Genomic DNA, 23,776 nt, shown 5'->3' on the forward strand with positions numbered 1-23,776 from the left:
AAAGACATTAAGTAAAAATCATGACTTGGAGTCACTTCCCCATGAAGTTTTCTCCAATGTCTCCTCCTTCCCATACAGGCATCCTTTGATACCCTGTACTTACCTATATTTTTGCACATACCCTGCCATAATGTAACCATTTATTCAAAATAAGCCTCTTCTGCTAGAGCAGGGTTTCTTAACCTCAGCACAACTGACATTTGGAGCCAAATAATTGTTTATTGTGAAGGGCTGTTTTGTACACTATAAAATGTTTAGCAGCATCCCTGGCCTCCACCTACTAGATGCCGGTCATACTGTCTGTCCTCCGGAATTATGACAACCAAAAATGGCTCTAGACATTTACCCAATGCCCCATAGGGGGCAACATCCACCCCCACCCTTGGTTTTGAATCACTGTGCTAATGTAAGAACCACAACCACTTGAAGAGATCCTATTCCACTTAGGAATCCCAGAATTTTATGGGTATTATGATTCACATTCAGCACATATTCAACACACATTCAAGTGTTTATTGAACTACTATGATTATCAAACTGAGTAAACAGCTGAATAGGAACAATGAACCAACACACACACACAAAAATGTATATTAGTTAGCATGTACTGCATCTAAACATCATTTTAAAAATCTCCATCCTACAGGATGGGGAGATGAGGAGGTGCTGTGGGTCATGGAGGGAGTTCTTTGTGTTGTGTCAACATCTAGGTTCTAGATTTCGCAGACCCCCAGTCTATCCTCTGAACAGGCAGAGTAAACATATCAGCTTCAAAGAAGCAAGACTCTATGGCAAATGATGCCATCCAAACTGCTTTGATTTTTGTTATTTATTTATTTTAATTCACTTATTAGAGAAAAATCAATCCTCAGCCCAGGATCCATTAAAACCAACCAAAACAATCCCCTAGGAGCCCAGATTGAGACCAATGGGTTCCCAGTCCAGGGTGCAAGGTAAGAGTTTACAAGACATGGAGAAGCCTACCAAGTTCTTGCAAGTACAACAGCTTGGCCCTGCCCTCAGCTTCCATGTAGATGGGCCTGACCCGGGGGAAAAAAAAAAATCTCCAAATTCATAAAGCTCATGTCCCAGCTCCTAACACCACCGCCCCCACACACCCAATGAAAGCAAAGGCCCAAGGTAGAGGTTGATCTTGAACCTCAGTTCTAACTCAAGTCTCCCAGCCACACCTTCAAGGCAATTCTTAAACCTGGCTGTGCCTATAAACAGACTCCGTGGGGGAAGCTTTGCAAGGACCAGATTTTATTAGTTTAAAAATCATCCTTTTGGGGACAGTGAATGATGGCCCCTAGCAGGACACTAAAAAGGCAAGCAACAGAGTTCCCAAAATCTCATTGGAAGTGTAGAGCCAAAAAGGTTCACACACCAATTCCTTTGGCATCAGACCCAGCTCCCCTCTTGGAGAGCAACAATTCCTTGGGTTTTTTTTCCTGCCTTGTTCTTTTTTATTTCAAAAGCAGTAAGTCAGATTAATTCAGGGCTCGAGTTTTGCTCCTTTACCCCCCTCTATCTTCTTCCCAAGCCTCTCAGTTTGGCTTCTTTTCATGTCTTGAAATGAGGCACAAAAGCTTTTCTTCCAAAATGTAAATTATCAGAGTGGCCGCACCGGACGGTGTCTTGGCTGTGTGTAACTGTAATCTTACATACGGAACTTTAAAGTCAGGTGAGTCATGGTGGTGGAGAGAGACCCTGCTGCTCACTTTCAGACCCAAGGGGGCTGGCTCCACAGAAGCATATGTATTCTGTTCTGGGAGCTCCCCTTGGCGTGCGAAAAATCATATTTAATGCAGATTTTAGCAAATTTCTCACCAGCTATTTTTTTAAGAGAATTAAAATAATCCCACCCACCAGGCAGGTGGGCTCTCTGCCTTGGTGGGCAGCTCCTAACAGCTTCTCTCCATGGGCTTCATTTCCTCCCAGCTTCTGCCTCACAGGGAGAGGACACCCCCTCCCACTCAGCAAACCACTTACAGCTGTTCTCTGTGTGGTCCTGAACCACAGCTCTTTAATGCCACCTGAGCCAAATTCAGAAAAGCCCAATTTAAGTAAAACTCAACTTTCAGAATGAAGGGGTTTTTTTGGTTTTCTTCCCCCCTTGCTGCTGTGACATTTGTCCTTGACCCTGATGAAATGAGGTGACCCCTGGGTTCCTAATTCTACTTAAGGAGCCGCAACAGACAGGATTTCTGAGCCCACAGGGGTAAGGCTGCTCTAGTATGACAAGGTAGGGGCCAAGGCAGCCTTCTAAGTATCTGAATTGATCAACAAGACAAAGACTGGGCAGACCCGAGTTCTAGCACAAGTTCTCCCTCCCATAACTTGCACCGTGGGTTCGGGCCAGTGATAAAACCTCTGCACCGTCTATAAAAGGGGCGGGATGGTTCCTGCCCCTGAGCGGGGCAGACTGTAGTGAAGATAAATGAGCCAAGCCGGCAGAGCCAAAAGTACCGGGAAATAAAGGTTCCACATAACTACAAAGTGTGATTGTAACAATCTGATGGTACAGAGAAGACTGCAAACCCACAGCTGGGGTATGAGGTTGAACAGAAAATACCTCTCATCCAAGGGGCAAGCCTGGTGGAACAGTTTTGTTCCTGGGAGGTGTTAATTAGAGAAAATGACCTACTAGGTCTTCTCAACCTGGAGAATGAATAAGTTAGAATCTCAAAATAGCAGAGCTCATTATTGCCTGGTGTCTGATATGCTAGTCTTTTCAGCCCAGGCTGAGCTGCCTTTCAAACATGCCACCTAACACCTGATTAGAGGCTGTTTTCTATTGTTCAATTGGATTAGTCCTGTGTATCCAGCTAGAGCACCCGACCTATTCTGGATCCTTGCTTTTCCCCATTCCCTATCCCAAGGCTCAGGCTGACACACAGAAGACCTTCAGGGCAGACCTGTAGACCATCTGGGAACTACAAACTGAAGCGTACAGGACAATGTGCAGAATCTGTAGACACTGCCCCTGCCCTCCAAGAGCTTCTAGTCTTCAGCCATAGGAGAGAGAGATGACTGCAGAGAAATGCAGAAGGTGGGGAAGGTTATAAACCAAGTCTGGTAGGAGTTCAGAAAAGGGGGCCAGCCCTTCTAGTCTGAGTAATGAAGAAACCTCGGTGGAGGCATCGCTTGAGCTGTAGTTCTCTGAGCCTCGATCTCTACGGGGGCAGCCAGACCAGTGTGGTCCTCCCAAAAGCTCAGTCCTGCTCTCTGACACCAGCTTGGAGAGGCCACCGGGGAATCACTATTCAGAGCCTTCTGCTCTCTCACTGACCACCAGCACACACCCCGCACTGTGGATCCTCAACGGAACAGAGCATTACTTCCCCCAGGAAAGGTCAGCGGGGCTCTGGTTAAGGCTTTTCTTATTTGTAAGCCCCGGAAATCAACTCTGACAAATTTAATCATCAGAGGTTAACTTGATAGACGAATAAGGAGGAAGGTAGAAGGATGTGGGCAAGATCCAGGAAGCATTTGGCATTTTCGCAGCAAGAGATCAATTCCCATTTCTCTGGATTCCACCTTTACAATGAGTCGGCTCCACAGAGTCCTGTCTATTACAAGTCTGAAATCCCCGAGAGAGAGAGAGAGAGAGAGAGAGAGAGAGAGAGAGAGAGAGAGAGAGAGAAAGAGAATCTGACTGCCTCAGGCCCCACCCCCAAGGCAAGAGCATAGGCTCACAGTCAATGAAATGCTCCCACAATGAGATGCTTCTAAAGAAGGGGCATTTTTGAGCAAGACAGCCACAAAAATTGGTGTCCACCAGAGCTGAGGAGTTAGTGAAAAGTGAAGGCACACATGCCAGTAATATCAGGCATTTTTTTTAAAGATTTTATTTATTTGAGAGAGAGAGAGAGCGAGCATGAGCAGGGTGAGAGCAGAGGGAGAAGCAAACTCCCTACTGAGCAGGGAGCCCGATGCGGGTCTCGATCCCACATGACCCAAGCCAAAGGCAGACACTTAACCAATTGAGCCACCCAGGTGCCCCATTTCACTCACCTTAAATCCATCCTCAGATTGATTAAAAGTATGTAGTATATCAGTTGCAACCAGCTTTTACAGGCTCACTTAAAAAAAAAAAAGTTTGTAAGTGTCTGGAACTGGAGCTTGCAATGAGTTTCCTGAAGCATATCTTCAGTATCACTGTCCTGACAACATAATATTCTCAGCTTCTAAAAAATACTTTTGAGAAATGATTGTAGATGATGCAGATGTTCCCTGAGGAGAATTCAACATGTAGTTTTATTTACCACAGTTATTCTTGTCATGTTATATTATTGCTAGAAGAATTCAGTTTAGGGGGTAAAGATTGGGTTATTTTGCTTTGTGTCTTTAGAAAACTTTAAATGGGTTTTGAGTAAGGGCTTAGATGTGTTTACCGTTTTCCTCGGAGGCTTTATATTTTTAATTTAGTTGTTGCACAAATGACTTGGAAAATCCATTATCCAGTCAATCTTCTTGAAAATTTTGGTTCACGGTATAATTCATAAGCTCCTCACAGTTTCTTGGGTGCTCTGGAAAGTCTGTCTTGGAGGAGAGTCACCCAAATTGTACTTCCCTATGGGAGGGTTCCAACTGACTGAACTTTTTAAAGTCAGTGAGCAAGTGAGAGCTCTGCAGAGTGGTTCTCTAGGATTGTAACATTTAATGGAAAATTTTCTTTATCGTTTCTTAAAAGGGCTATCAGATGACACCTGAAGAGATACCTGAGCCCAAAAGAAAGGTACCAAGTGGGAGTATTTACCCTCCCTCTCGGTTGTCCTATCTATAATCAGCAGAAAGTTAAGAGTCAGGGACAAGTCACAGATATTTTATAGATTAAAGCATGACTCATGACAAATAGAAGAGTCCATTCCAATGTTCTGAACCCACCAGCCCCCACCCTCACTAAACCCCTCCCCTTGACAAGGAAGTTAGAGTTGATGCTAGAAGTAGCTGGGGTAGCTTGAATCCTTCACAGTAAGCAGCTGTGAATTAGAAGTACTTACTGTGCTCTTATCTTGTGTTAGATGCTGTATTAGTATTATATAAACATTTCCTTATTTAATCTCAAAAATCGCTGGGGTAGTTAGTATCATCAGTGTTTTATGAATGAAGCTGGGATTTGAATGCAGGCATTCTGGCTTCAGAGTCTATAGTCTTCACTGCCCCACGATGCTGCTTCCAGAGAGAAAGCATATGCAGTTGGTGATGATGGCATATTCTGGAAAGTACAGAGCACCTGAGAGAGAGACCTTTAACCAAAGGTAGGAGCTAACCAGCAGAGGAGGGAGGATGTGCCAGATGGTGGAGACCGTGTAAATGAAGGCAGAAAAGGGGGAGGCAAGTTCAGGAAGTACAATAGGCTGATTTGTCCAAGGTGGCACGGTCCAGCAAAAATATAACGTCAGGCGCCTGGGTGGCTCCGTGGGTTAAGCGTCTGCCTTCGGCTCAGGTCATGATCCTGGAGTCCCACGATCGAGTCCCACATCGGGCTCCCTGCTCAGCGGGGAGTCTGCTTCTCCCTCAGACCCTCCCCCCCTCATGCTCTCTCTCTCTCATTCTCTCTCTCTCAAATAAATAAAACCTTTAAAAATACATATATAATGTCAATCGTGTGTGTGATCTTCATTTTCTAATAGCCACATTTAAAAAGCTTTTAAAAGGTGAAATCAATTTCAGTGAAATATTTCATTTAATCCACATGTACAAAATATTATCATTTCAACATGTAATTAGTACAAAAGTTATTCATGAGATACTTTATTCCTTTTTTCTTGCCGAGTCTTTGACAGCTGGTATGTATGGAACACTTTACAGTGCATCTCGATTTGGACCGGCCGTGTTTCAAGTGCTCAATGGCCATGTGTGGCTGGTGGCTGCCTGATTGGGCAGCAAAAGTTTATTGTATGGGTTATGTGAGAGGAATAGTGGGTGACAGGACTAGCAAATGAGGTTTGAGCCTTTATTTGGAGGGCCTGCAGGCTGAGACATGCATAGATAGTAGGCAGGCCAAGGGGAGGCACAGAAGATAACTGAGTATGATAGTATCATGGTGGGAGTTATCAGGAAGATTAATCTAGACCTGTTAGGGGAAACCCAGGGTGGGTTGAGGGGAAACCAAGTCAAGGACTATTCGGGGTGGAGAAAAGAATGCCCAAGAAATTTGGCAGTGGGAAAGGAATAAAGGGGCTGGAAGCAAGAGACAGTTGTGAAGGCAGGGTCTGCCAGAGAATGGGCACGCAGTAGTGGAACAGAGGAAACAGTCATACGGGGTAACTGGTAAATTCTCAAATAACAGTACAGCAGGGAAAAAACTGAGTAGTCATTCTTGCTGAGGAGGATACGGGAAAGAGAGACAACCCAGTCTGGTAGGCTCATGGAGGAACAGGAATTTGAGCAGCATCTTTGGAGTTTAAGATTGTGAGCACATGGCCTCCAGAAGCTGACGGTTCTGTCAGAAGGCTAAGTTTTCACCCAAGAACCAAAGGATTGTGTAGCAGAGTGTATCAACAAAACCTCCAAAGGAACAGCACTGATGTGCTTTGATTAGTGAAGGACACAGCACAGGACCAGGAACGAAGTGACCTATGTTCTAGTTCAGATCTGCCACGGAATCACCACGTGGTTTCAGGGAAATCATTTCTCTTTTCCTAGCTGAAGATTCTTCGTCTATAAAATGAGGAGTTGGACCAAACCACTTGCAAGCAGCCCTTTCCTCTGATTCCTTGAGTCTAATACAGTTAAGTGTTTAAAGGAGTGGTCAATCAAAACCACCTGGATGTATTTTTAAGGAGCATTCCCCAAATTTTCAGATGTAAAACTTAACAAATTGAGTGTCCATCTATACTGACTTCATATTTCAGGTAACATTGACATCTCAGCTCCCTGTAGGTAAATGTGGAAGACAAGAGGCCAATAAATGAAGACACACCCAGTAATGAAGTTGCCAAGTAGATCAATGCATTTGAAAACGCAATGATTTAAAATCATCTGGAAAGGGGGAAGCCATTTTTATTTCATTCCAAGATGAAAGCAAGTTTATTATAATTACTGAGCCACCTTGAAAAGAACACATTCTTAAGTCTCTGTTGAATTTAGATCAAGTTCTTATAAATACAAAAACATTAACATTCTGTTAAATAAGGTAATGCTTTCCCCTCCCATTTCGACGAGTTCATTAGGCAAAAAGGCTTTGAGCATCTCTGATTTCTGTCCTTTTTCCTCCCTCTAATTTGGTAGCATTTTAAAATTCAGGGTGTATAGCTCTAGCAATAAACTAATTGTCTGTGAAAGATGCATGGATGTTTGTAGCTTTCTTAAATCGATAATATAGATGGCTTTTCTAAATAATTAGAAGGAAGTGAATAAAAAATATTTCATTTCTGCTGTGCTGGGCAGGTAAAGGCTCTGACCAGATACCTAGGACTCCACCCAGTCTTTGGGGACTCTGTTTGGTGCAGGACTTTTTCCCTGGCTCTCATCTTCCTCTGGCCCTGCTCAGCCCATGCGCTTCGGTAGGTGGTCCTGCCCCGGAAACCCTGATGCAATCCAAGCTCTTAAAGACCAAAGGGAGGTGGGGAACCTACAGTTGTCATTGACTTCATGCAATACCTGTCTTTAAAAGGAGAGAGTGTGTCAATTGGAACTATATTTTCCATTCACCTAGGGAGTTTGCTATTTAAAGGAACCGTCCATGGAATCCTTTTGTAAAACAAAGAACCCTTTGATAATGCAAATGTATCCCATTGATAGGTTTTTATGAGCAAGGATTTCTAAATCCTGGATTTCACTAAGGCGGGGAGGAGGACAGCCCTCCTGACTCTGAAATTCTGCCAGCGAACATTTTCTTGAGGGTTCGTTAACCAGCCAGTGGGCTGGACAAACTGGCTCCTTCCAAGGTTTTCTGTGTCCTTAAACTCCGAAGAAAAAAGTAAGAGGTGTTCAAGCCCCACGCTTGAGTATTCAGGAGACATTAGGAACAATTAAGGAGGACCTGATAATGTGCCATCATCCTTTTCAAGGTGATTGAGTTTATGTAAATGCTAGTTGCTTATCTGTAAATTGTCCCCTGGTGCTGAGTTCTGACACAAAATGCACTGGTGGCCTGGCAATTGGGGTTGGCTGGGAAGGGGAGTGAGTCTGGGGCCCAGGTGAAAGAGTAGATGGGAAGGAGCTCTGAAGGTGGGATCACCCTTCTGACGAGTCCCACCTTGAGGCAAAGGGGCCAGGCCCTCACCCTGCATTGACCAGTCATTGGATACATGCTGCCCAGGAGAGAAGATGTGATCTTGGATGAGGTGGCGATTTTAGGCTGAGGGTAATTCCAGGAGAACAACTATTTAGGGGCTTCAGCTGCCCCCTCTCCCAGCCTCTGGGGGGATGAGTGCCTCAGTCCTGAAGGATGATTTTGGCAGCCCACCACAGCATCCTCTACAGGAGCTAACCCAACTGGGTAGCCCCAGCAAAGAGTCTCTATCTGTGCCAGGGGCCCAGTTTGAAGGTCAGAACCCAGCAGTGAGAGATACTAGGTTGAACCTAACCAGAGAGCAAGTAGGAACTGTTCCAGGTCAGAAATGTTTTTTAAGAAGCAGAGATATAGGGATCAGGATCTGGTGACTGAAGAGAAAGATGGAAGGGGCTCCACTCCTAGGTGGACTCTGGGGAGACCAGGCAGGCTACAGGATAAGGACTCAAGGCAAAAACAAGCACCAACATGGCGTCAGGGGAAGCAAGTGTAACTCAAGACACTGCAGGTGTACTCCTGCCCTCCAAATATTGTTAGGCTTAGTGTAGACAATGCAGAAAGACACAGGACTCCACCTGAGTCACGACCAATCACAGCATCCCAGAACTAGGGTGAGTGCTTAGTTCCAATCCTAAAGGGGTAAAGGATGCTTCTACAACAACTTTAGCCCATAACTGGAAAGGCTGGGGACTTGCAGACAGGATTCAGGAATAAATGGAGTTTTCATACTTGATGAAAATAAGGCAGACTCTGTCATCCTGTTTTTGTTTCAACATCTGTGGCACAGGCACTTGGGCAAAGTGGGATTTGGCCATAATCCAGGTGTCACCCGTGTTGTATCATCCATTCATTTAAAAACAAAGTGTCATATGGGAAAAGGTCTCGTCTTTTCAAAGAGAAAAGAGAAAAGAAAAAAGAAAAGAAAAGAAAAAAGAAAAGGAGAAGGAGGGAGGGAGGGGGGAGAAAGGAAGGAAGGAAGGAAGAGAGAGAAAGGGCGGAGGGAGGGAAAAGGAAGAGAAAAGAAAAGAAAAGAAGGAGGGAGGGAGGGAGGGAGGCAGGAAGGAGGGAAGGGGGGGGGGAGGGCAAGGGAGGGGAAAGAAAAAGAAAAGAGCTGTGAAATGTAATAAAAATAGTTGGAGCATCCCCCCACCATGGACTTCCGTAACCATCTCGCTATTTAGGAGGCAGAGAGAACTTTCCACCCTGCAAGCTCAACTTCACGTTTGCCCAGTAGCCTGGCTCTTTACCACTGTCTGAGCTGCATGGTTTGGGACTGTCACACTCTTGTCTGAGACAGAAAAGGCTCTGTCCCTCTTTTATTTGTCTTTGCTTTATGCATAGCTTTCATTCCTTTTTTGACCCTGGACAGCAGAGCCACTGAACTGTCCTTGCCCTTGATCTTTTGTCCCCAGTTCTCTTTGGCTGCTGCTTTGTAGCAAATGATATTGCTAGGCTTTTCCACAGGAGTTCCTCAAGTTCACACAATTCTTGGAATACACATAGGCCTAATTTCAAAACCAGAAAAGAAGGAAGGAGGGAGGGAAGGAAAGCAGGGGAGGACTCAATACATCAAAACAAAACTTTCTTTTTCTTTTTTGTCTCTCAGATTCAGAGGGCTAGGTCAATCACACTTCTTCATGCAAGCAACATCATCTCTGGTCCATTCAAAGTCGCTCTGCTTTTAGTTATTTATTTTATCCCCTTCTCTCACTTCCTTTCAACTTGCCATAGGCAACCATCCTAATATGTGCTTAGGTGTTTCCATTAAAATATCTAATGTTTTGTGTGCATGTATTTTAATTCTGCAAGTAGGATTTTATATCATCAATTTCTTACTTGTTGCTCTCGCTACCATGACTCTAAGATCCACAGAGGCTGCTCTGTGTGCCTTTAGACTCTTGCTTCTAGCTGCTGACCTATTAGTTAGGTATGTACTGTCCACACTACCATTCTCCCACTCAGTAATGGACACTCAGTTTGCATCCAACCCCCCCTGCTGCCACAATGCCTTGAAGAAAATCCTTACACAGGTTCCCTTAAGTATCAGTGTCAGAATTTCTCTGGGATGTATACAGAAGTAGAATCACAGGGTGGATTTGGAGACAGTTGTTCACGTTGCTAAAAATTTCTGGCCTCATAAAAGCACCCATCAGAGAAGGGAGCACCTTCAAAGGGAGTACGTTCAAATGGTTATTGGCAAATCTGCTTAGAAACTGCTGCCAATTGAAGATGAATCAGGAAAGAAGACATGACATTTCTAAAATAAAAATATAAGTCAGTGGGAAAAACAGCTTTGGATTCATAGAACCACATTCTGCACCTCACTTCATGAGAATACATCTAGTGGCAAAAGCTTGGTACACCTGCCTCACCCACCTGTCTCCCCATTCTCTGGCTCCCAGGCCTCGTCCTTGCCCCAGCCACATCCACAAAGCTACCTGCTATTTGCTCAGTGGCTCCTTTATGGTAAGAACTTTATTTTTATTCTCATTACTCCTGCCTTTCCTGATCTGCAGCATCAACATCAGCTGCAAAATTTCATCTTGCACTAGGGCTGTTCTGTAGTCACTGGGGACAGCCAGGGCATGATCTACAGCTTCTCTCACTTCTGTCCAACCTTTGCTCCTCATCCCTCATCCCTACATCAATCAAAAGCTCAGGCAACCTCCCTGGTCAAACCTGAGCCAAACTGCTCTCCTGGGAGCCACACTATGCTCGCTTTTGGAGGAGGAGGCTGCTTGCTGAGAGGCTCCAGCTTCTGGGTTCCATTTGCATGAATAAACAGCTCTGAAGGGTTCGTTTTAAGCTTTTATGTAAACACTCTCCAAAATATGTTCTGTACTGCATTATCCCCAGCAATAAAGATTCTGGAATCAGAATTTGGCTGTCAGTTTTATTGATGTTGCATGGGGTACAGTAGAATACAGCTTTCTCTTCTGGAAATTTATTGACTTGGCAGTGCAGAGAGCAATAAAACTGTGTTTTTAATCAGTAAGCCAAGCCGACATGATTCCAGAAGAAATATAAGAAGCAAATGTGCCATCGTAAGAAGATTTCTCCCCGCACTGTCCCTGTTCTTCTTGGATGCCCTGTTAAATAAGTTTGGGTATTGAACAATGTGCTTGGTGGGACTGTCTTCAGAAATAAAATCAGAGGACCAAGTTTGGATTACTTCCTCTAGGTTGTACCATCTCTAAGAGACTGTTGAGTAAAAGCATTTCTCTGAAATGAAATTTCTTTGCATTAGCCCCTAGAGAAGAACTGTTGGTAAGCAGCTCTGCAGGAGAAATTGCAAGAGTGCAGTATTTCTCTTCTCAAGAGAAACAAGATTACAATGCCTGTCCCTCCACCTTGCTCACTGACAAGAGAGTGGGTTACCTGTATAGACCAGAAGGAAATGAAATCACTATCTCTAAGAGCTATCTGCAACCCATGTTCACTCCAGTAGTATTCAAAACAGCCAAGATATAGAAACCGAAGGGTCCTTCAATTGATGAATGAATTTTAAAAATGTGGTAAATACACACACACACACACACACACACACACACTCACACACACACAGAGGAATATTTTTCAGCCATAAAAAAAGAAGGAAATCCTGCCATTTGTGATAGCATAGATGCATCTGGAGGGCATTATGCCAAGTGAAATAAGCCAGACAGAAAAAGACAAATACTATAAGGTATCACTTATACATGGAATCTAAAAAAAGAAAAACAGCCAATTTCCTACAAACAGGGAAGAGAATCATGGGTGCCAGGGGCTGCGGGGAGGGGGATATGAGGAGCTATAGATCAAAGGGCACAAACTTTGAGTTATAAGACTATCTTCCAATGATCTAATGAGAGTAGATTTTAAATGTTCTCACCCTCCCCCAAAAAAGAGTTAACTATGTGAGGTGACAGGTGTTTCTTAATTTTTGTAATGATTCCACAACGTATGTGTATATCAAATCACCACACTATACACTTTAAGTATATACAATTATGGGACGCCTGGGTGGCTCAGTTGGTTAAGCGTCTGCCTTTGGCTCAGGTCATGATCCCAGGGTCCTGGGATCAAGTCCCACGTCTGGCTCTCTGCTCAGCAGGGAGCCTGCTTCTCCCTCTGCCTGCTGCTCCCCCTGCTTGTGAGTGTGCGCACGCTCTTTCTCTCTCTCTGACAAATAAGTAAATATCTTAAAAAAATAAGTATACACAATTATATTTGTCATTATTCCTCAATAAAGTTTGGGGTGGGGGGAGAAAGAGACTGGGTTAGGAATCACATACTTTGGCCCAATATCACACCACAGAAAGACTATTTGGGCTCAGTCTGCTTGGTCATGTTACTTTGTTCAGGCTACCGAATCTCTTTGTGATCTAGTTCTTTTGCTATCAAAGGGAAATACCCACCTCACACCATCGTTGCGTGGATAAAATAAGGTTACAGGCGGGAGTGCACAACTTACATAGCACCTTACTCCAGTAAGGTTCTGAGACTGTAAAACATCTCCCTGATTCAAATACACTCCTGATGCCGAAGGTGTTCTTTCCTGGCAACCAAGACAGTCTGCTTTGTAGACACGTGAAAAGCAAGGCAGCATCTCCCACCTCTACTCTCAAATTTCTGATACTCACTTCCCACCTGAAACGTCCTCATCCACTCCCCTCCTCTCTGCCAGTATGTGGTCCAAAACCCTGAACCACTGTAGATGCTTGATAAATGTTGGTTGGACATTCATCCCTGCTTTGCAGATGCTTTCTTCTGAGTTATCTTAAGTCTATTTTCCTTTAGCAGGTGTTCATCGTCCTGTTCTGCTTTTGCTATTGCTGAATTAATTGCTCTTCTCTCAACTTTTATGTAATGGATAACCTTTATCTCAATTCAAGAACACTTAGATTGTTCCTCTGAATATAGGTGAGTGCCTGAAAGAAATGTTCTATAGATATTCCCCCAAAATGGCATGAGATGCCCATGTAATTGAGCTATCATAGCAGCCATCTGGTCTGGTTGGGAAGATACTGAAATCAACTGTCTGGGGAAGATGGTATAGCTCAAAAGAGGAACATGTTCCTAGTGAATCTTCCCTTCTCCTGCCTCGTTTCCAATTGTATTTTCACCAGTCACTTCCCCACTTTACCCAAGACAGTTTCTTTTCCCTCTTCCCAACCAGGCCTATGCGGCCACTCTAGAACTATTTATCAACTATTTACTTGGTGCCAAGCCCTGTTCTTTACATGGCTTATCTTGATTAGTCATCATAACAACCCTGTGAAGCAGTTATTATTATTCCAATTTTATAGATGAAGATTTATAGATTTTATAGATGAAGAAATAGAGGGCCTACATACCATCCTCAGGATTACCTGACCAGGTAGTGAGAGAGTGGGGATTTGAACCCAGGTGTGTCTGAGCCCAAAGTTTGGGATCTTACTTACAAAATAACACACTCTTTGATAAACACCAAGTGTGAGTCATGGCACATCTCGTTATTGATGTAAGTTAGAATTCTCCACCGGAATTCAGTCGTTGGAATTCTGTATTCACACACATTTGCACGCGTGCACACACATTTTATTCATGAACTTAAAAGGTACCCAGTCTTAAATATTAAACTCTTGGCTTTCCTCTCTTCTTTTCTAGGTCACTCACCTATCTCCCTATCAAACTAATCCCATCTCAAGCTTTCAGAGGACTTAATGAAGTCATAAAAATGTAAGTAAGATACTGCATACCAAGACATTCGTAATTGGAATAATAAAATTTTTGTAAGGGAAAACATAGTTGAAAAGGGGTATTGTTTCTAGGAGAGAAACTGTGTTAAAGAAACCCCAGTATTTTTATCTTTATAATACAAATAAATATCTAGGGACCTTTGAAGAAAAGTATGATTTTCAAGAGTCATTAAATTCTGGATAATTAACCTTGCTTCAATGAACTGAATGCATTTTGATAAGTGATGATAAACTTCTCAAGTAGAAAAGAAAATAGATTCCAATCACAAAAATTCTCCTGCTAGAGCAGTTATTCCCTTGTGACACATTTTTAGATAACACCCACACAGAAGAAAATGTGTTGGAGGTTTATTGTACATCAGAAGATAATCTTTATATCTAAAATATAATAAGTGTATGACGCACAGCATTTATAGCTGTATTGATAAAAGGACTTTATCAAAAGTGCAAAGCAACCCAATAATACAGCGTGATCTCACATTTGTGTCAGATGTAACTTCAATCCATTCTCCCTGGGTCTCAGCCTCCAGGGCGTAAGACACCATACATGAGAGAGAACTTTGTCAGGAGCCCAGTATTCCAGCATCCTTCTTAATGTTAGTCTGTGTGAAAGGACCTCAAAGGTCATTTAGTTCCTAGAGGGCATCTCTGATCTTAACAATCCATGGGGCTTTTGAAGCTAATTTACATCTCTAAAGATGCTGCATCATCAATCCTAGCTCCTTGGGGAGCCTCTGACTGTTCTTTAGGGGATTAGCAAGCAATGAGGATATTAAAAATAATCCCCAAGAATTACAGAAATGTCAGTCTCCTTGAATCTAACCCTTATTCTTCTCTCAAGTTTAAATGTTGAGTTTTGATAACTTTTAATGCATTACACTTCCTCATGAGAAAAGTAGCCATAGCTAAAGAAACAAACCATTAGGTACAAATAAAATGAATCAGTCCAGGAACAATCCATTACTGTGTTGTTCATAAAAGACATTAATTGCCTTAGGCTCAGCCTTTCTGTGGGCTAAAGCTCTCAAGTCTGAAGGCTTCAGTGAATGTTAACCTTAGAAACACTCAAACGTACAATTTGTGAATTTGAGACTTTTTTCTCAGCTGGTAGCAAATGGTAGGTTATGTTGGGATTTTAGGGTAACATTGACATTACTTGCGTGCCTGGGATGGTATATGACAAAGCTGGTTCCTTTATGTTTGTGTCTTTTAAAAAAATCCATTCACAGGTGCCTGGGTGGCTCAGCTGGTTGGGCATCCGACTCTTGGTTTCAGCTCAGGTTGAGATCTCGGGGTCATGAGATCGAGCCTCACGTCAGGCTCTACCCTTGGCTTGGAGTCTGCTTGGGATTCTCTGTGTCTCCCTCTGCCCCTCCCCCCCATTCACTCTCTCTCTAAAATAAATAAATACATAAAATCTTAAAAAAAAAAACTCCATTCATTAATCCATTCATTCATTCATACTCTGTGCACCAGGCAGTATGAAGTCACCACAGATTCAGAAGTGAACAGGATATACTCCTTGTCCTCAATTTGCTAAAAGAGAAAAATGGTCAAATAGACAGTTACAACCCAAAAAGTACACTATGTGCAGAAGTTGACCACCTTGCAATTGCCTCAGAGCAGGATTTTGGGAAAAGGAGAAAGAGTTATGAAACAATGAAAGCAACGCAAATTAAAACCTCACCAGAGTGATGGAGTTGGGAATTCAGACATCCAGATCCTGGTCCTGAGCCTTCCCATAAGCACTTTTTGACTCTCCTCTGGAGACTCTCAAATTCCAAAGCTGATCTGACTAGATTTTCTAACAATCTAACTAGAACTTCTAACAATCTGTGACTCTGAGTCACAAGAAAAAAACCTGTCACATAAACAGGGGTTACTGAAACCTGCATTTCAACTGCACCTGGGTTATAGACGCCCATCAATGCTCCTAAAGGGAGACGGTGACACTTTATGATGTGAGGACAATGTGAGACATCCCTGTTCTTTTTTAAAAGGACACACTGGAGCCCCCAGTTGTTGGGTCACACACACAGCTTATTATGATGCATGCATGGTCATTTCTTTCATGTTTCTTCTTTTTTTCTCTCTCCCTCTCCCCTAGAGAAATCTCTCAGAGTGATTCTCTGGAAAAGGTAGAAGCTAATGCCTTTGACAACCTCCTCAATTTGTCTGAAATGTAAGCATCAGCTAATAGATAGTTTATTGCTGTACACTATTACCCTTGCTGGCTGGAGCCCACTCAGTATTTGTATTCAAGCAGCCACTGCTAGGAATCCAAGAGGAAAAGACTACAGCAATTACTAGGTCTGGGCAGGCACTAATTTCTCTCACTGCAGTGGCCTGAGGGTTGCCATGGTGACAACTGCTTCTCCCTGGGAGCTGTACAAACTCTGAAACATCACAACACAAAGTTGGAAATTAAAATTGACATTGTGGAGTCCTGCCAAGTAGCTCTTACCTTATGGAAGGGAGGGAATGAAGTCCCTGGGATAGTGGGGAAATTTGAAAGGGAGCTTAGAGATCATGAATTAGTTCATTGAAGACTGTTCATTTATTTAGTAAATGATTCTTGGAAATCTACCATGTAAAACCCTGTGCTGGACATGTGTATGCGGTTTGTCATTGTTATTGTGATGGTTTAGAATTGATTCTTAAAAACAGTCCCTTCCAAATTATTATTTTCCTCCAATATACAAAAAAGAGGGGTGAAGACTGGCTTGATTCAGTTTTCAGATGATGAACCTCAAACCCAAAGAGGTTAACTGACTTGCCTGATGACACACAGCAAGTCAGTGCTAGAGCTGAGGCTAGGAATTGGGTCGTGTGACTCCCAAACCAGGCTTCTTACTGCTGCCTTATTTGGTTCAAACCTGAGCTTCTAAAAATGTCACCTGCATGGGAGTTTTGAAAGTTAAGGGAAAGGGAAGGATATTAGCAACAAACATTTTCTGCACACTTGTGTCTGGCATTTATTTCCTCTAGGTTGTGTTAATCCTCACAGTTTCCCTGCAAAGTCGAGTAGTTCTCTCTTTTGTCCGAGGGAAGGAAGGGAGGCTCAGAGAGGTCAGTAACTGGACCAGTGTGGCATCGTAGACAATGGCAGGGCTGAGTTTCCACCCCTGCCTCTCTTTCTTCAAAGCTTGTGCATTTCCCACCACACCACAAGGCCTCCCTATGAATGGTCCAATTAGCAATTATCTAAAGAGAATAACTGATTGATAAGTATGTGAGTACCCACCACATGTCCAACCAAGGGTCAAGTGCTGCTGGAATACAGACGAGGTAAAATATAAATCTTCCCCAGAAGATGACAGTACACTCAGGGAGGTGAGACTACCTCACCAACTGATTATCAGGAAATCCAAAATAATGGGTATTCAAATGCAGATTATATAGTCTGGACTTGGCTATGAAGGAGAATTTGGGTGGGGAGGGGGAAGTGGAAGGGAGAGGAGGCCATCACCATTACAGATGACAGTACTATCCCAGACCTAGAAATCCGCCCAAGTGATGACAAAGCACAGCTTATACTGAGAACCACCAGAACAGCTTAAGATTACAGTGCTCATGATGCAACAGAAAGAAAAATAAAATGCTCTAAGGGAAGTTTATGGACTTTTCCAAAGGAAGGCCCTGAGACTAGGATGTTAGCTCCATACAGGCTCTCTTCATTCACAGCTGTAACCCCAGTACCTAGAACAATGCCTGGCACATGTAGGTGCTTAATAAATGTTTGTTGAGTGAGGGCATGTATGGATGAGTAGTTTAAGGTCAGACCCCAAAAGATCTTTAAAAGTTCCTTCCACCTACCTACATAATGCCTTATATGACCCATGATTGCTTGACTAAGTTGTTATAAAAATAATTACAACAAAACATCACTCACCTCTAAAGAATCAAAAGAACATAAAAGATGGAAATAGGCACAAATGGTGGGTAAGTATAGTAAGGGGGAACAAACACTAGACTCAGAGTCCAAAAAACTGAGTTCACTTCCAAGTGGGGCTACTTCTCAGCTGTGTGACTAGAGACAAATTATTCAACATCCTGGTTTCATCAACTATGATAATAATTGTTAAGACTGGTTGAAGCCTTACTATGAGCCAGAAACACACTTTTACTTCTCAAAAACTACCCTATGAAGAAACAGAGCTTTAAATGATGTAACCAAGGTCATACAATTAGTAAAACCAAACTGACTGCAGAGCCCCTCTAACTTACCAATACACTATATTTTCTCTCTAGAACAAGAGTAACTATCATTTCTTCAGGTGGTTGTGGCATGGGGTAAGAGAGTCAAAGGCATTTGCTGGCCTTTTATTGAATCCAAAGTAGACAGGCAACTCTGGCTACTTCTTAAAGGGTCAAAGTCCCTGGAAAAGTAGGGAGAAGGGCAATCACACCACTGTGGAGTCATAGCTGTACTTTTATTACTATACAGAGCCCTGCCTCCGACATTATCTCTACCTATTCTATTACTCACTACATACCAACCTATGAGGTAGAAAGAGTGCATATTATTATTCCAAAATTATAGAAGGTCACACTAGCTCAGGGAAGTTAGGAGGCTGCACATCATCACACAACAAATTATCTATAACAATGGGCATAAATCCCCCCAAATCCAAGCCCCCAGACTGATCCAAAGACTGAGTACCTGTCTGGATCATTGGTCAGTGTGGCTGCCAGCAGAGTATGAAGAAGTCCAGTTTGCCTATAAGGGAGAGTAGCCAATTTGCTCATCTACCCTGGGAGTGGAATCTCCCATCACCCTCAGTGTGTAGGCTCCATGGTGAGAGCCGGGAGTCCTGGAAGTTGGTGCTGCCTCACCGAGTGGGATGGAACAGATTCCCAGCTATGATGTTTATGCCTGCCTCAGCAAGAGGTTGAGAGCAGAGCTTCCTGGCAAGAGCCAACTGGCTTTCACCATGCAGTTTTTATCCCCAGGCTCTCAAGAGCTCCCCTCCAGCATACGAAGTCCCTTGATTTTTGCTGATGCCATTTTCAGCCAGCATCCTCTGGTAATGATGGTCTTGTACATTCCAAACAATACACATTTCTTAAACTGCTCCTTCTCTCTTTACAGACTGATCCAGAACACCAAAAACCTGGTGTACATCGAGCCTGGAGCATTTAGAAATCTCCCCCGGTTAAAATACCTGTGAGGATTTTTCCTTTTTGAGCAACTGGGGAGGGAAATTGGGTATCTGATGAAAATCAAAACAATTAAAATGTTGGGAAGAATTTTTTAACTATATATTTAGCATTATTTGCACATCTGTCTTCAGCATTCTGATTAAAATTTAATCAGCATTTCTTGTCAGCCATGAGGCTGGGTGCTTTCAGAACCCGTGTAACTGGCTCCCAACATTTTCACTCTCCAGAAAGCACATGAGAAGAATATCACCCCCTTTGCAAGGATTTTCAAAACTGACAGTGGGAATGGTGAGGGGGGTCATGACACTTGAAAAAGGGTAAATTGGAATCTCTAAGGTGAGGTGGTGATACAGACAGAGCCCAGGTGAAAGTAGGAGAGGCAATTCTGATTCAACACCCATCCCTGGTTAAGAATTACTGATTTCCTTCATCTCATTTGTTCTTTATGCATTAAGTGAAAACTTTTTAAGTATTGCCTTGAGGTAGGCACTGGGCCATATAAACTAAATCACTGTTTTCTATTTCCCATTAAATCTTATTAAGTCTCCTAGTTAGAATTATAAGTTGAGTACCCACGGTAACCCAGCAGATTCATTGCCTTGCCAGCAAAACCAAAATTCCTGAAACTTGATACAATCTATAAACTGATCACTATGGATCTTCTTACAGGTCAAGGAGTCACTTATTCACACAGAAAAATTTAAATCCCTCTAACACAGACGTCATCTGTTCTTCCTGATAAGTTAAATTTCATAAAATCTCCAGAGGGTGGAAGTCCACAAACCCCACCACTTCAAAAAAAAAAAAAGGAGACGGACAGGAGGACATCTGTCTGGGTGTGGTGTTTGGCGTCATCTGTACAGCCTTGCCCTGGGGCCTCCTACAGGAGCTGCTGCTGGTCCAACAAGCATAGCTCCTTTGGCAGCTCTAACACTGAACGCCTCCTAGTCCAGGTGTTTTGCTTTTCCAGGCCTCCGAGGCTGTGTAAGACATAAGCATAAGCATCTGCAGTGTCAACCACTTTCAAAAAATATAAAAAAAAAAAACATACGAAAATCCCAGAACCAAATTTGACCATTATAGTCCCTTGTTATCTAAGAATCATTGTCTCTATTAAATAACATTTTCACCCCCCAAACAAGTGATCATCCCCCAACCCCAATACACATTGCTGTCAAAGTTACAATGCCATCACCAGCCACAGAGAGGGCAAGGATTCACTGGGATCTGGAGTTACAGGTAAGAAGGAGCATCAGAACCAGGGGAGAACCCTGGCTTCCTTCTGTTGTCACCAGAGTGTGAGGAAGTTCATGTCAGTTTCTGCAGTCCTGCATAGGTGAATTTAAAACTTGGCTAGGGAAAATCCAGATGCCTGGACTCCTCTAAAGGAGTCCCATTCTTGTGTCATAAAATATCTTTCAATTTAACCTTATCATTGAAGCTTCTCTCTTCTTTGAAGCTTAAATAAAAGGTGGGAGGAAGAAGAGACCTGAGTAGCTCCAATAAGGAAAAGCATGTTCAATGATTTCAGTAAGTTATAAGGAAGAACTGCCTGAACCACAAGGTAGCTAAAGAAAGAAAGATTTTTAATAATGAGGGACATGGGCGCCTGGGTGGCTCAGTCGTCTGGCGTCTGCCTTCAGCTCAGGTCATGTTCCCGGGGTCCTGGGATCGAGCCCCACATCGGGCTCCCTGCTCAGCGGGAAGCCTGCTTCTCCCTCTCCCACTCCCCCTGCTTGTGTTCCCTCTCTCGCTGTCTCTCTCTGTCAAATAAATAAATAAAATATTTAAAAATAATAATAATGATGAGGGATATGGATTTCTCATATGGAGATTAATATTCCTAAAGTGTTTGAGTTGAAACCTGTTCCAAAGTAGAGGGATGCCATCTAGAACTATCAAGAGCAAATTACTAAAAAGGAATAGGATAGAATACAACAGAAAAAACGCAATTGATACAATAGGACAAGACAGGCTGGAAACATAAATATAAATGAAAAAGACCTGAAAGTTTAGTCCCGGCCCCTAGATCTTTAAACAGGCATCTTTAGAGCAACTTCTTCCATACTGTTAGGGGCTTTAAAATTCTGACACTCTTCAACAGCTAAAAGTGCTACCAAAAAAGCCAAACTCAGTATTTTTTTAAATGTGAAGACAGTCTTCGCAAAGTGCCTTTCTATCGCGTTTATCTTTATGCCTTAATAACAATCACTTTTACTCACTCCCTGCCCACATCCCCACCCTGCCCCAAATCACAGAAGCATCTGTAACACAGGCATCCAAAAGCTTCCAGATGTTACAAAGATCTTCTCCTCTGAATTTAATTTCATTCTGTAAGTACCAGGCTGATTGCTATGCATAACAGTTTCCTATTTGCAGCTAAAATTTGGAAAGTAAATATTTCTCATTTTATTCCTCCAGGGAAATTTGTGATAACTTACACATAACCACCATACCAGGAAATGCTTTTCAAGGGATGAATAACGAATCCATAACACTGTAAGTAAAATCCCAGATTCATGTTCTGCCATTCAGGCTCCTGCTATTCTTGCTTCTTGCTTGAAGTGAGCTCTTATCTTTTACCACGTTCTCCATTCACTGGTAACATTCTTTATGACCTAAAATGCTACGGTGAGAGCAGTTGTGTGGGATTGCAGCTGTGTCATGTGTTCACACAACCACCAACTGCCCCATTCGGTTTAAAATTAATCAGACGGGCCCTGAGGATTGACAGTGACCAAATTTCCAACTGATGAAATTGTTCACTGCATCAGTGGAACGCTTTGAAGCTGGGAAGAGACAGCCAGGAGGGAAATGGCTGCCCTGGTTCAAAGAGCACAGAAATTTCAAGTTTCAAATGAGAAGTCTGGAAAGATATTCTCCAAGTAGGTAGAACAGTTGATCGATAGAACCTGCATTCACTCGCTTACTCTGATTTTTTGCTTCTGAAGAGCACCATCTATGCCCATTCCCTACCTCCCTTAATACTTGAAAATAGTGTCTTTTTATTTGACAATCACTCATCAGGTTACCAGGCTCACAGGCCCTACCCCTTTTATGCTCTTTCCTAAGGCCTTGCTATTCAAAATATGGTCCATGGACCAGCATCTACTGTATCTTCTAAGAGCTGGTTAGACATGCAGACTCTTGGGACTCAGAACTACTGACTCAGAATCTGCAAGTTCCCAAGTGAGTCACATGCACATAAAGTTCACAGGGAACTGTACTAAGATAACCCAACCTAATCTCTTCACCATTCATCTACCTGACTTCCTTCCCTCTTGGGTCCCTGCCGTCTGCACATGGAACACCTGCCTTTGCCCCACCATTCAGAAGGAGTGTTCTGGGCACCATGTCTCACTTGTATCCGAAGTCCGATGACCTATACTCAATTCTTTTCCCCACATCCATATCCCTCTCACTCTTTCTACTTTGGCTACAGCCCATGGCAGGGTTGTAATGAGTCAATAAATGAGCTTGTCCTTAAAGAAAGAGAGAGCACACACTGGATGACCCCAAAATGAGCAGATAGTTGTGAAGCAAGAGAAGAGACCATCTCAGAGGACTCTCTTTTCTATCATGGATTTTAAATATTGGTATCAATGTATATTGCATTTGAATAGTACTTTTTACTCTGTGTAGGTATAATTCCACACATTTAATTGTCATGTTACAAAACTGTAGCCCATGCAGACCCAGCTCAGAGTATTGCGATCAAGGGAATACAGAGCAGCAACCAAAAAAACATTTTTTTTCCGATAAATTCTTTACTTGCAGCTCTTAAACACCAGGAAAGATAAAGGAGATCCTAAAAAATCTTCTCTACAGTCTTTCTGCTCCTCTACTTGCCTTACACACTAAAGCTCTTCCAGCTGTATTTTATAAAGTATTTCCAATTCACCGTTGCATGTATCTAGAACTACTCATTTATCACACGCCGTCAGAAACAGGGCAAAGACTGCATGGGGAGGTACCACATACCTTAGGATTCTTTAGTGAGAACACAAAAGACATATGATCCATATCCCCAAAGAGTTCAGAATCTCAATTATGAGGAAATAGAGAAATTATGCGGGCAAACATGAAATTAATGAAAGAATAATACAAACCAGTAGATATTCACTGTGAAAGTTTGTGTTACACAGAAATGAGAAGTCTTAGAGAAGTCCTCTTGGGCTGGAGAAGTCAGAGGAGGCTGCACGGTGGAGCTGAGACTTGAGTTAGACCTCATAGTATCAGTAACATTGGTATGGGTAAATGTGATAATAGCAGCTAATATTTATACAGCACTTAGTAAATGCCTGCACTATTTTTAACTACTTTTTAAAAACTTGTTTACATCTCACAGCAACCCTATGAGGTAGGGACTGTCAGCCCCATTTTTAGATGAGGAAACCAAGGCACTACGGGGTTAAGTAATTTGCCCAGGGTCAGGATTTAGACTCCATCTGGCTCCAGAATCACAGTCTTAGCCATTATGTGGTACCACATGCCAAGAAAAGGGAAGCGAGTAGTCTAAGTGAGGGAACATCATGAGCAAAAGTATGGCTGTGGGAAAGAGGACAACAGGATATGTCTTACTTATTGGGGAGTACACACCCAGCTTAAGAAACAGGAAATAGGTTTAGATAAATGGCAGAGGTGGAAG

At 42.8% G+C, this 23,776-nt stretch overlaps 1 protein-coding gene across 2 annotated transcripts in view; it reads left to right on the forward strand.

Annotated features, from left to right (window-relative positions):
- The window catches only part of LHCGR (luteinizing hormone/choriogonadotropin receptor), a 61,715-nt gene that overhangs the window by 5,013 nt on the left and 32,926 nt on the right, over positions 1 to 23,776 (forward strand). For both annotated transcript variants that reach the window (XM_027620877.1, XM_027620878.1), the window contains exons 2-6: positions 13,874 to 13,945; positions 16,073 to 16,147; positions 19,058 to 19,132; positions 21,387 to 21,461; positions 21,550 to 21,627. In XM_027620877.1, coding sequence (XP_027476678.1) covers positions 13,874 to 13,945; positions 16,073 to 16,147; positions 19,058 to 19,132; positions 21,387 to 21,461; positions 21,550 to 21,627 — 375 coding nt within the window. The remainder of the gene's footprint in view (positions 1 to 13,873; positions 13,946 to 16,072; positions 16,148 to 19,057; positions 19,133 to 21,386; positions 21,462 to 21,549; positions 21,628 to 23,776) is intronic.

The sequence above is a fragment of the Zalophus californianus genome, chromosome 8 (assembly GCF_009762305.2).
Source record: "Zalophus californianus isolate mZalCal1 chromosome 8, mZalCal1.pri.v2, whole genome shotgun sequence".
NCBI classification, from domain to species: Eukaryota; Metazoa; Chordata; class Mammalia; order Carnivora; family Otariidae; genus Zalophus; species Zalophus californianus.